The sequence below is a fragment of the Triticum urartu genome, chromosome 3A (assembly GCF_056163025.1).
Source record: "Triticum urartu cultivar PI428250 chromosome 3A, HENAU_Tu73, whole genome shotgun sequence".
Taxonomy (NCBI): Eukaryota; Viridiplantae; Streptophyta; class Magnoliopsida; order Poales; family Poaceae; genus Triticum; species Triticum urartu.
In genome coordinates, this window is record NC_141875.1 from 159,752,917 (window position 1) to 159,766,331 (window position 13,415).

Here is a 13,415-nt window from a genome sequence, read left to right on the forward strand (position 1 = left end):
GCTGACGCCCATGAGTTTGAGGTACTTTAGTTTAGGGATATGAAGAGCACGCGTGATATTAATCTGGGGAAAAAAGCACTACATGAAGGTAGCACAGCGCAGAGTGTGCGCGAGGTGGAGCGCGAACGACAACAGTGATCGCAGATGTCCAGCTTGAAAGTTGAGCTCCTCGAGCTGATCTAGGGCGGGTGATACACTATGGTCCTTGATATTTTTGTGCTTTCCACGTCAGACGGTCAGCGTTGAGGATCAGTGTGTGGGCCGTGAGAAATGTCATTGACCATGGCGTTTCCCATGCATCGCAAACGCCACTATGGGCGGCACTACATTAATGGAGCAAATGAGGTCAATTTGTTTTGAAGTGAGGTTAATTTGTGTTAAAGCGAGTGATAGATTAGCTAGTTTTGCTAGAGTAGAAGATTTTTTAGAGGGAGTCACTCATCTTTTATTCAAGTTCTACAAAAGGTTCGATACAAACAAAATTGGGCGGATCAACAGCCACACGTGGCGCCCCAAATTTAAAGTAACAACAATTAGCTAGAGAATGAGCCTCCCAATTTTTGTCCCTCTTCTCATGATCGAAAAAGCAGACTTCAAATTCTTGCATTTTCTCCTTGATGTGATCAATTACCAACGAGCTTGCACCCATATAAGGACTCTTCAGATGTTGTATCGTAGCCATGCAGTCCATTGCTACTTGAACCTTTTTTATGCTAAGGTCTGAAGCTAGTGCAAGAGCTTCATTGAATGCCAAAGCTTCAAAAAATTCTGGAATTGTCTGATCTTCCAGTACAACTACTAAAGCTCCTTGGAACAAACCATGCAGGCCCTGCAAATAGCAGCAAAGGCACCCATTTCTCCTTGTTGTGACATAGCCGCATCGACCATTATCTTTGTGCATCCCTGCCTAGGTGGTTTCTAGATTCTCCTACCTCCTTTCCCTCCAACAAATGACTAGGTTACCGAAGAAGTTTTTTGAGTACCCGGGACCAAAGTCGGGCATTCTATATATCTTACAATAAAGTTGTAAGTCAACAAGGGGGACTAATGAATAACTTTACGTCGTGCCCACCATATCGACCACACAGTCACCAAAATCTTTATGAACTCTTCATCTCTTCTGGTCTCCATCATTTCCCATAGCCACAATCTTGCATCTGGAATGTTACAAATGATCAAATTCTCAACCAATTCCTCATCTAACAGACACCAAACACACTTTGCCATGTTATAGTCTATAAGCGCATGTATTCAGTCATCTGTTGCTCCATTGCAGATTGGACACACCTCTGAGTCAATCATATTTCCATGGTGTCAAACTGATTCAGTTGGAATAAAGTTACGAGCTAAACGCTAAGCAAATTGCTTGATCGGTCCTAGTTCTTTAATCCTCCATAGCTTCTTCCACTCATTAGGACCAGCACTCGTATTATAGGTCGCTGAGCGGTCCTCGGGCCAGTCTTCTCTCCTCTTCTTTGTTTTCATAAGTATCCTATAGGCCGATCGAACACTGAAGATACCACTTTGCTCGTAGTGCCATGCCCATGCATCCTTCGTGTTGTGTGTGCTTAGTGAAATTCTCAATACAACCGACGCATCTAGTGGCTGCAAATGTTGTATAACCAATTGTTTGTTACAACACTTCGTAGCATTTTCTATCGACTCGCTCACCATGAAAGGGGGATCACAGTTCTTCGGTGTAAATTAGTATGCAGCGTTACCACATGGTAACAAATTATCTTCCCATATCCTTATTGTTCTCCTGTCTCTCACTTGCTTTGTCTCTCACTTTCTTTACCAACCCCCATTTTAGCACCTGCGATCCTACATGAACCGCATGCTAGACCTGAGAAGGTGCATTGCCCAGTTTGGCCTGTAACACATCCCCGTGGGGGTAGTATACTCCTCTTAAAATTCTTGTGCTCAATGGATAGGGATCCTACAGAAAGCCTCCACCCTTGCTTGGCGAGCATGGCGAGGTTAAACAATTCTATATCGTGAAAAACTAATCCCCCTTGGCACTGGGCATAGTAAGTTTATCCCATGAGACCCATGCTACTTTACTCTCTCCATTCTTGTTGCCCCAAAAACATTTCCTCAATTTTGTATCGATTTTCTAACATAAGCCTCTTGGTAGCAAGAAACATGACATAGAGAATGTTGGCACTGCCTGAGCCATCCATTTAATCAACACTTATTTCCCTGAATCCGCCATACATCTTTCAATCCATCCCTTCACTTTGGCGCAAAGTCTATCTTTTATGTATTTGAATGTTCTATATTTTGACTTCCCCACATCAGATGGTAGCCCCAAGTACCTTTCAGATAATGATTCATTTGGCACATAAAGAATTCCTTTTACCAAAGCTCTTCGGTCATTTGGGCACCCCTTGCTGAAAAAATACTAGATTTTGCAAGGTTTACCCGCTGCCCCGAAGCATCATAGTACTGCTGAATGATACTCTTTATCAAATTTGCCCCACTCTCATTCTCCTTGAACATCAACAATCAATCGTCCGCGAATATCAGGTGGTAAACCGGAGCTGCAATAACATTGCCTATAATGAGCCTCCCTGGTACGAACATAGACGGCTCAGGTGAAATTATCTCCGGTAAAATCCTCTTTAACCGATTAGCCTAAACTTTTGAGATAATATTGAAGATTGCATCACATAAGTTTATAGGTCAAAATTGAGCGAGGGGAAGTTGGATTGGATACCTTTGGGATCAAAACAATGAACGTCCTATTTATTACCTTCGGAGACTCTTCCACTAGAGTAGAAGGTCGGACTATGACTTATGGCCCTGTGGAAATTTTAGAGTTTGTCCATGACGATTGTAAGGACCTTGTGATTGAGTAATACAAGTATTTTTTTTTGAAAGATCCAACATCGCTGGCATTCATTGATAATAGCAGAGAGCAACGGAAAACAACAAGGTGGTGAAGGTCCTAGGACCAGAAGATCCGAAGATCAAAGAAAAAGAAAAACAACAGCCCTAGTAGCTGCAACACAACACTCCATACAATCCACACAAGCCAACGCAGCTCCGACTCCGATGATGAACTACGAAGAAACTAGGCAAGGTTGGCATCACGGAGGATCACCGAACGAACAACCTGTCACGCGTCATCGTATACCACCTGGCCCCGCCACTGCGACTTCGACTTCACAGCAACAAGCAGTCGAGGCAACCCCACAGACACGTCGGAGAAGAAGAACCGACTACCACGACCAATACCATGCCTCCGATATTGCTCACCATCATCATCGTTGCCACAGAAGCCACTGTGCACGTCCAGTCATAGGAAGCACCAGAGGGATCAAGAGCTTCAAGACGGCGCCCTAAAGAGGGGAACGACGTTGAAGACGACGTCACCGTCCGAACCTGCAGCAGGATCTGGGCTTTCACCCGAAGAACTTGATTCGGGAGTATAGGCTGTGAAGAATCCCGACGACGCCTCCAAGGAGGATAGTGACGCCCACGAGCACCATCGCCGTCGGCCAGCCAGCACCGGCCAGGCTTTCACCCGGTGCATCCACTCCCACGCAGTAGGCCGAGGTCGACCCGTATCTCCACTGGACCGCGCACATCCCCCACCCAGCGAGCATGCCACCACTGTGCAAGGCCACCCGCTAGCCTCCTCGACGATGGGCCTGCAGAGACCAGATCGGGTCCTGCACCCCGCATCCAATCGCGGACGGAGCCTCCCTGCTCCATCAAGCGACAACCGAGCACCACCACCAGCCGGCAGTGCCCCTCCCGAGCGCCGGCCAAGGCCGACAAGTACAAGTCATGGTCGGCCCGCCCGCAACTACCGCAGCCACAGCCTGGGACTTCTCCTACTATGCGCCGCAACCAGCCTCCGGCTTGGGCAGGCCCAGATCTGGCCGGCCCGTCCGCAACCGCACGCCCCAGCATGCTCGCCGGATCTACAACCATCCCCTGCACTCTAGGCTATCAGCTAGCCGGATCCACCACACCGACGCGACGGACGCTCGCTGCAGCAGCAGGCCGCGCGCGCAGCCACACCTCCGCCCTTCCTCGCGCACCGGCGACTGCGCCAGATCCGCGCAGCCCCGAGTAATCCCCACGCGCCCAAGCCAGATCCGCGCAGCCCCGCTCCTGTAGCGCGCCATGGCGCAAGCACCTCGCGAGCGCGCCCCACTCGCGCACCTCGCCTCGCCGAGCTCCAGTCGCCACCAGACCGAGACGCCCGCGCGCCGCTAGATCCAGTGTGGAAGTGACTGACGGCCCCGCCGCCGCCTACACTGCACGGGCTTTGCCCTGCTGCGTACACTGGCGGCGGCGAGGGGAGCGGCTTCAGTGGGTGGCCTCCCGGCGGCGGGCTGGATTTTGCTCTCCCGAGCCGCCCGCGAGAGCGGCGCGAGAGAGCCTCAGCACATGCTAATGTTTCAATTTCATCCTGTCTCTAAGATATGCGGTCAGTAATACAAGTATTACTTTCGCAGAAAAATAATTATGCTAAACTTTGTTAGGAAGATCAAAACAGTGATTTTGACCTCCGTCAGTATAGGCAAAAACACTACTTTATGCATGAATCTTCGTGGTAGCTTTCAAGCGACATTTTTTTTAAAAGATTCAGCGTCGCTGGCATTTCATTGGATTAGCAGAAAGCAATGATAACAAAACATGGGGGTGATTCGAAGATCAAGGAGTAAAAGAAAAATAGCTAACAACTTATTTTCGACGTGAACACATCTTCGTCAGAGGAGTTGCTGCCATCGCCGAACGGGAGGTGCAGGTTGTCAAACGCGTCATCATCATGGCCAGTCACCGGGGAGACATGGTCCACCTCCCGCGGCTCCGTTGCGTTCCTGCTCGCCCTCGGATGATCTTCCATCATTTTCTGCAGTACCTTGCCCTGCGCCTCTATCCTCAGCTGCAGATCTCGCTGCATCTGCGCGAGAAGCAAACGGAAGCACATAACAACATATAGTTAGGTTAATCGTGTTGGCGTACGTACATTACATTAATAAACAATTGGGAGAGAACCTTAAGCTGCTTGCCGAGGCGTCTCTGCATGACGTGTTGAACGCGTAGCGCTTCTGTGATGTGCACTCCACTGCGGAAGGGGCCACCATTAGTTAGCTCATGCCAATACTAGACTTCAGATGAGATGGATTTACGGCAAAGACCGTTAGTGAAAAGTAGCACTACCTCAACCGGTTTCTATATTTGACCATGTTTATAGAAAACTAGTAAATGTGTACGTGCAACGCACGTCTCCATTAGGATACAAAATTATTTTTTTTAATATGTAATAATACTAAAAATAGTGGAGTTTTCATCAAAATAATGGATACAATTCAACAAATGTTTTTTATTGATCATTAAACGCAATTGTAAAGACCTCTATTTCAACCAGTGGTGGGTCCACCAACGAGTATAATTTTTCAAATATGTTTATTTTGATGTTACTATAGCTGTAATTTATTTAACTAGACAATTGCCCATGCGTTGCAACGGGAGTATAAACATTCTAATGATTAGCCCGTGACTGCATGTTCATTATCATACTGATGCGCTAAAATCTTAGCAAGTTCTTATATCCAATCCCCATGATTTACCTGCCATTTTCTTGTTAAGCACTTATTTGGTAAGAATTTAATGACTTATCAAACAAAATATGTTTTTATTTTGGTAAGTTAATAAAACACGAGACAGTTGATTCTATCTTAGGGAGAATGGATGGGAGAAAAATTAGAGATGAAGGAAAAAATCAACGAGGAGAAGGAAAGAGTGGAACGTATATAAGGAAGGTTGGACGAAAGAGAGGTGAAACGGGAACCTTACGTTCTTTTTAAGTAGTAGAGATTATATCCACACATATCCATGGCACAGAAAATATATATGGAAATGCATTTTAGGAAAAATCTAGTGATACTATTTTGGTATTGTAGAATTGATATCTTTCTCATGAACTTGATCGAACATAGAAAGGTTTTCTTTTGAATAATAATATATTTCCTTCATAATTTAGTGATCTAAACACTTTTATATTTCTTTACAGAGGGAGTACCTTACATTTTTAACCAGATAGAGTAGTACCTTTTTAGGTCTAGATTCTGCATGTCGTTACTGGCGGCTCTTTCTTCCATTTGTTTTGCTGCCCTCAGCGAGAGGAGGAGAAATTTTGTCAGTTGGTGGTATCATCAATAGTGAAAGAAAACTAATTAGTTACAACAATGAGGGTAATAAACACAAAATTATAAAAGAGACCAAGCCATGACACAAAGAATATAATACTATTGTCCTATATAGCTTAGGCCAGTCATAGTGAAAGTAACATAGATAGTAACATGACACATCATAAGAAAAAATATGATGTAACAAGTAATTAAAGAGGAGAAACAAATAGAGTAAATAGTATGTTACCATCACATAGCAGTTCCCAATGCAAAATGAGTCTACAAAGTAATAAATGAAGTGGTGCATAACACTACACATATATTACTACCCAGTATATATGTAGTAATATAGACTAGTAACATATGCATGTTACTAGTTTAAGTTACTCTCCACTATGACCAGCCTTAGAGATTCATCCCACTATCTTATTTATATTGGCATGCAACCTATCCACATTATCAAGTAGGTCCACCAAATAGTTAACACCCACTAACTCAGTTATCTTAGCATGCAACTATGCCAACTTATCATGCCACCTTGCATGTCCCACTAAGTTTAATTCTCTCTACATGCAACTATGCCAACTCATCATGTCATTATAATGGACAAATTCACATTAACATGCACCATGCATGATACTCATATTCAATAAATATTCCACAAATACTCCCTCCGTTCCAAAATAAGTGACTCAACTTTGTACTAACTTTATACTAAAGCTAGTACAAAGTTGAGTCACTTATTTTGGGACAGAGGGGGTATGTAATAATTAATTGTGCATACTTTAGTTTCTATTCTCATATTGCTAATACAAATACTAAGTTTCGTATTGTCAAATCTTACAGAACTAACTGCATCCAATTCCACATCAATGGGTGGGGTATTATCTCTAGTTTATAATATAATACTACCTCTGATCCGTAATAAGTGTCGCAGCTTTGGAGTAAGGTCAGAGGGAGTACTATTTATCGAGACATATACATTTTGGTTGTCATCTGGTAATTGCACGGAACCAAATATGTTGCTTGTGTATATATTTTTTTCATTGAGGGAATCCCAAAGTGGCATGTTCTCTTGTACTTGAGCCACTCGTCGAGGTATTCTCCCACATCTATCTTATGTAATGTACCCAACATGATATAATTATATCGAGGTCTTCTTTGTGATATATCTGTTCTGTATCATTTTTTGCCCCCTTTAACTGATTGTCAATCATTTGCGCGGTCACTTGCAGGATGCATCGACGATGCCATGGTGCAACCAGAGATGTGTGGCGCTAGCCGACAGTAGGTGTAAGCAGAAGAAGTGGTGGTGCTACCGGCACCAGGTGAGGAGGTGGTGGTAGCCAGCGGGTTTATTTCTTCTATTTTTGTGATATACCATCACCGAAGGGCCATTGAGTATGAGTGCCATTCATAGTTGTGTCACCACTAATGGGCCTTCGAGTGGTAGTTTTGTTACCATTGGCAAAAAGTTGCTAATGGGTCGTGCCCTTAGTGTCAATTGCTTCTTGGCCAATCATTAATAAGCATTTTCATTGTAGTGTTAATAAGAAAATTTAGGTCTATGTGAAATAAACCTGTTTGGGTGGTTGGTATTGGGCTTGTAAAAATACAGTGTGTTTGTATTGTACTAATATGATCAAGCACACGATAGGCTCTCATTTGGTCTGTTATTTTCCCTTGCCTTATCATTTTTGTTGAGAATCTCAAAAGGTTTCTCGGCTCCTGCCCCTTTCTCCTCCAATGGTGGTACCAATCAAAGTAGGGGTGGGAGGGGATCTCGGGTGGTTCTTTTATATATTTGTAATCTATGAGTTGCCTTATGGTGTTGGGTACACTACCATCTCTAGCCCTATAATGGAGTTCACCGTCGGTGTTCCCATGAAGTAGTTGTTCTCTCTACTACCTACATGGTGGTTAGATAGCTAGAGGAGGAATCAATATTGGAGGCTCCTTCAATAAACCCGGTTGATGGTAGGATCTGGTGGATACTCAAGCTTTTCCTTCCTCCGGTCGTTGTGCCGGATAGGGAAATTGGGAGTTAAGGAGCTATGATATTCTTCTGGCTCATTAGTGGATTATGAAGTTTGTTGTGTTGTTCTTCGTCCATCATGGTCATAGTGTGGACTCTGGCCACCAGAGTTTGCAGATCAAAAGAGCATATGTCTCTGGTACGCAGTGCGACATGCAGGGGCTAACCGTAGTAGGCCACTTGGTGGCATGATGTTGTTACCCTTCGCATCCTTGTTTAACCTCCAAATAAGGGGTGCCTCCTTCCCCTTACCACTTGTGGAGTTCCTCTAGACAAAGGTGTCGAGCTTTATCCATGGTGTGAGGGCAAAGTGAAGTTCGTCGGAGCAAGCATTTAGTTGCTTCCGGTGAGTCGACAATGGTGCAAGACCCCGTCACGTTTGTAAAGGTTTACTAGAGGGTCTCTGTGCATGAGGGAAGACCCCCGATTTTATTTTCCTTTTCTTAAAGGTCCTTCTATGGATTATGTTGTGACAACTTTTATTAAGTAATGCCAGCTTTTGGGCCCTAAGGTCCTTAGGGACCCAAAAGTTGTTCCAAGAAAAGGAACAAGCATGAAAACTAGCTATTAAATAATGCATGCGTCAAGCACTACATGCTTTCAGGAACCCCTCTTACTTAACAAAAGCTAAGATCATGTCTTATGTTCCTCTCTTTCGTCATCCCTCCCCATTTGCCCCCCTATGTTTCAGTTTTTTTTGAAAAGGAATCTCAATGGTTATGTTGAAAATCGGCACAATTGCCCCCACATCTTATGGGCTTCACAAGTATTAATCATGTATTATTTTGCAAGTCAATAAACACTTATCCATTTGGAAGTGAAAGTCAACTTTTAATACATAATCACATTGGAAATAAAATGGTAGGTAAATCATGATGATTTGCTGCACAATGCCCCTGTTGCAACACATGGAAAATTCTCTAGTACTATAAAGTTCTTTAATTTTAAGACTATGGAATTTCTTGATTATAACTTCAAATATTGTATTTTACGGAAGTTAAGGTTCTAAGAAAGCTTAGCATCCAAACATTTCAAAAATGGTTTAACAAATTAGTCTGCTAAATAGTAATGAAAGTTAATGTAATCAGATCTTAACCACCAAAAACTTTGACTACTACTGCAAAATTTTGACAAACTAAATAAATTATATTACAGGATACGTTGCATAGACTATAAACACAAATGTGTGAGCCACATCGATAGCTCGCTAAACAGGTAAATGTTGAAGTAGATGATACCCCACACATTGTTGCGGCATTGTTTCACGATATACTTCAATAAGATTTGGTTGTGTGGAACATGAATATTTGAAGTAATGATATGATAACTAAAAGTAATAATATGATAACTAAAACTAAAAATACATATGGTTTATTGTGTTGGATGATGGTATAGTTGTAAGATATTTATCAAACATAACTAGCATAATATAATGGAAATTCTCATGCATTTTTGTATGTCGAGGTGAGAATATCACGTGATACCACCCTTCACATGCTTTCATGGTCCCAGTTTTTAAAAGTTGCATTGATATGTTTCAAACACTTCTACTTTTTTGTGAATGTTCACAACACATGTGTGTACAAATCCTAATAAATCAAATGCAAAATCAAAACATGCATAGAGAAACATAAAAATGCATAATGTATATTCATGTTTTTGTCTTTTTTCCCATTATTCATACAAAGTTGTCTCTTTTGTTTCTCCATGTGCATTGTGAAATTGATTTTTTTTAGGGATTGTAGAAAAATATCTTGTGAACATTCACTTTTTTTTTTAAATTATTAAAAGCTTTTAGATGTGATTTTAAATAACTAGGAGCATGAGAGCATATGAAGGGCAGTATCACATAATATTTACCCGTGCGAGGAAAAGAGGTGGTTGTAGTTTTACAAGCCAATGAAAAATACTACCAATCCAATTCAGAGGCATGTAACTTACACTACTATGAAGAACTCTTATAGATCCTAAAAAAATCTTACTAATGACTGGCCAAATAACAATTGAGATTAAGGGCCGGAGTCTCATTAGTAACTTTGTCAATGCCTCAATGGTAAGAAAATTACCACTGACGGGCCGAAGTACCATTGGTGGTGACACAACTACGGCTAACATTCATGATGAACAAATAAAACCATGTTTTATTTGCTAAGCTAATAAACACTTATTCGGGCAGCCGAAGTCCAATTTTTGGTGTGTAATCACATTAGCAATCAAATGGCTGGTAAATCGTGATGATCATCTGCAAAAAGATGGTGTCCTGGTTGCAATCCACGGGCAGTTATTTAGTTATAGAAATCTGTAATTTATTAACTTTGCCGCTTCAGGGTTGTAACTTCAAAAATTGTAGTTTGTGAAAACTGTATTCTTTAAATAAATAAAAACATTGGATCCAAGTATTTGGCAAAATGTTTAACAAATTAGCATGATTTTCTGCTGCTAATTATAAGTGACGGAAATTTGTTAAATCAGGTCTTGACCGAAAAATCGTTTGATTACTACTGAAAATTATGATAAATAAAGAACAATGTTGGAAAAAATATTCCCTCATTTCCATAGTTCTTTTCATGGTTTTAGTTCAAATTTTCATAATTCTTGTCGTGGTGAATTATGGAACAGGGAGTGCTATACATGATATATTGCATCTTGATATAACTGTGGAAATATGCGAGACACGTCAAACAGCTGAATGAACAAGCAAGTTTCTATTATCTACCTTCGGATGACGACCCTAGCATGTACTTCGCCATACGATATTTCTGCCACAAAACAAGAGAAAAACAAGGCGACAGTGGTGAATTACGGATCACATACGACCGCTGAAAATAACAAAGCACAATTGTGCAAGAGCTATTCGGTCCTTAATCCCTATCATTACGGCACCTGTAGATGGCTCTTGATATGGAAGATTGTAATGACATCTGAATTCATCATCTTCTGGATCGCTCTAGGTGTTGTCCCTGCAAATGTCAAACAACAACAAGAAGAAAGAAGGCAGAAGTGAGAAACAGCATCGGGTCAGGCATTGCGACCGAGTGGCAACCGGCACTATCAAATCAAGAGCAGGCACAGTCGTGCCGGTTAAGAACGCTCACTATCGGCGCCACCGAGCTGGTTCACGCACTCGACGAACCGCTCGTGCAGGTCCTGCGTCCATCGGATCCGCGTCTTCCTCGGCGCGGTGCTGGATTCAGCTGCTGGCGCCCTGGCGGCGCCGTCGCCGACGGGGGTCACAGGCGCGTCCATGCAGTTTCCCGGCAGCGGCACCTTTTGGTTCTCCATCGCCGGGAGAATTGCGTCCGGCGCCGCCACCTGAAGTGTTCGGAGTACAAATAATCAACTTAAGATTTGCATCCCCATGATCATAGACATCCAAGAACGATTCAACAAATTTAACAGAGGCACACTTACAAGAGGAGAGAACGAGTGCGTCTTTGGTTCGCCACCACGAGACCAAGTGGTGGAAGCGTTGCTGAAGCTGAACAGCCCATGATCCCTCTGCTGCTGCGGCAGGGGCAGCTTGTGGGGCTGTGTAGGGGTTGTCTCCATTGCATCCCGCTGCGGCCGTGTCCGGCAGCGGTCGTTCTCCGACGACTGATACTGATAGGGCGTCCTGGCTATCGGCATCAGGAGCATTCCGAGAGGGTAGTCGAACAGGCTCTCGGCGCAGTCGAACGCGGCGTTGTCGGTGCCGAGGCAGCTCTGCGCGAGAGCCGACCACGGCGTGTAGTCCTCGTGCAGCCTGCAACCCGCGCAGTGCTGCTGACTACTAGTAGCAGAATTTTCGGGTTCCTCCTGATGGAGCGACGACGATAGCTGCTGCGGCGACGAAGGATCGGAGAGCGCTGCCGGGCCGACGAGGTGGCCGGGCAGCCTGAACTTCTTGGTGTTCATCTGAAGTATTGGAGCGACAACTAATCTGAACAACGGAACAGAATGAAGTTTTGCTCAGAAAACGAAGTGCGACGATCGAGGTCAGGACGATGGAAAAGAAAGGATTAACATCTCACCGCCGATGCTTAAATAGTGCGAGCAATGCAAGACTGTTCGATCGGAGACGAAAGGGAGGAGCAGCGGCCGGCCTGGATTCCCATGGACGTGGCACGCAGCATCATGGTACATGATGAGGACATCATGTACACAGACGCTCATGCTAGAAAACTAATGGTCAGTTGACTGGAAATTTATATCATTGGTTCACACGACTTTACACTAAAATTCCGTTTTCATGCAACAAAAAAAGTGCAATTTTCACACTCTATTGTAATTTACAAATATATTGTACAGTGCATTTGTGTATACTTACACGCAAAATGAAAATTAATATTTTCTAAGAATGAATGAATTAGTGGTATTGGTAGAACCCTTAAAGAAAAATTAAAGAATATATAAGTAAAACAAAATCAAAATAATTATTAGTTTTCTAAAAAGAATGAATTAGTGGCATTGGTGTTACAATTAAAGAAGAAATAAAATTAAAACATAAAAGAAACTTTCCCCGCAAAAAAAAAAGAAACTTGCACACTAGTTTACACTGAAATTATATTTACTTTTTGTAATATGCAAAAAAACATACAATAGTGCATTTTCACATTCTAGTGTACAGTACTTGTGTGTGTACTTACACCCAAAAAAAAATTAAAAATGATGTATTATAATAATTAGTGGCATTGATATTAGCGTTAGGGCATCTCCAACTGGAACCCGCAAAAATCCTTCCGCATTCGTCCACAGACGCGCGCGGGGGGGGGGGGGGGGGGGGGGGGGAGGGGAGGGGGGACGCTAGCCACATACAATTCAAACCACATTTTAACTAACCAGACAAAAGTCATGGAAAGCAGCCGATATTCATCAAAGTTCGGATAGAAAATACTCCCTCCGTCTCGAATTACTTGTCACGTAAATGAATGTATCTAGACATATGTTTAGTTATAGATACATCAATTTCTATTCAGTTCTGCGACAAGTAATTCGAAACGGAGGGGGTAGCACAAATCATCCATACATAGCATGCAAATTAAGTCTAGTAAAACAATGTCTCTAATTCGACTAAATCTCGGATGTCCAGCAAGTTTTCATGAACGAATCATGCCGTTCCACACAAACTCCCCCTTCAACTTCATCCAACATTATGTGCATGTAAATGGCCGTTCCTCTGTCCTGTGGTACACCACGAAGGCGCGTGTGGGCTACATATAATGTGTAGACCAACATTGAGTGAATGAATC

The 13,415-nt window shown here is 43.0% G+C and overlaps 1 protein-coding gene and 1 pseudogene across 1 annotated transcript; both read right to left on the bottom strand.

Annotated features, from left to right (window-relative positions):
* Positions 1 to 3,331: 3,331 nt before the first annotated feature.
* Positions 3,332 to 4,139, bottom strand: LOC125519097 (uncharacterized; annotated as a pseudogene).
* Positions 4,140 to 4,593: 454 nt separating this feature from the next.
* Positions 4,594 to 12,156, bottom strand: LOC125548229 (myb family transcription factor RLI1-like). Its single transcript, XM_048711888.2, has 7 exons — positions 11,599 to 12,156; positions 11,283 to 11,499; positions 11,071 to 11,147; positions 10,904 to 10,946; positions 6,073 to 6,130; positions 5,017 to 5,086; positions 4,594 to 4,921 (listed from the first exon to the last, which is right to left on the bottom strand). The coding sequence occupies exons 1-7, from the start codon at positions 12,079 to 12,081 to the stop codon at positions 4,694 to 4,696; spliced, it is 1,176 nt and encodes a 391-aa protein (XP_048567845.2). The 5' UTR covers positions 12,082 to 12,156; the 3' UTR covers positions 4,594 to 4,693.
* Between the last annotated feature and the right edge of the window lie 1,259 nt (positions 12,157 to 13,415).

Excerpts from the sequence above, each read along its gene's own strand:
- LOC125548229 (XM_048711888.2), bottom strand. The coding sequence starts at position 12,081 with ATGAACACCAAGAAGTTCAGGCTGCCCGGCCACCTCGTCGGCCCGGCA. Across the intron at positions 11,500-11,598 it reads CGCACTCGTTCTCTCCTCTT|GTGGCGGCGCCGGACGCAAT; the intron begins GTAAGTGTGCCT and ends CGAACACTTCAG. Across the intron at positions 10,947-11,070 it reads ATATCAAGAGCCATCTACAG|AAATATCGTATGGCGAAGTA; the intron begins GTGCCGTAATGA and ends GTTTTGTGGCAG.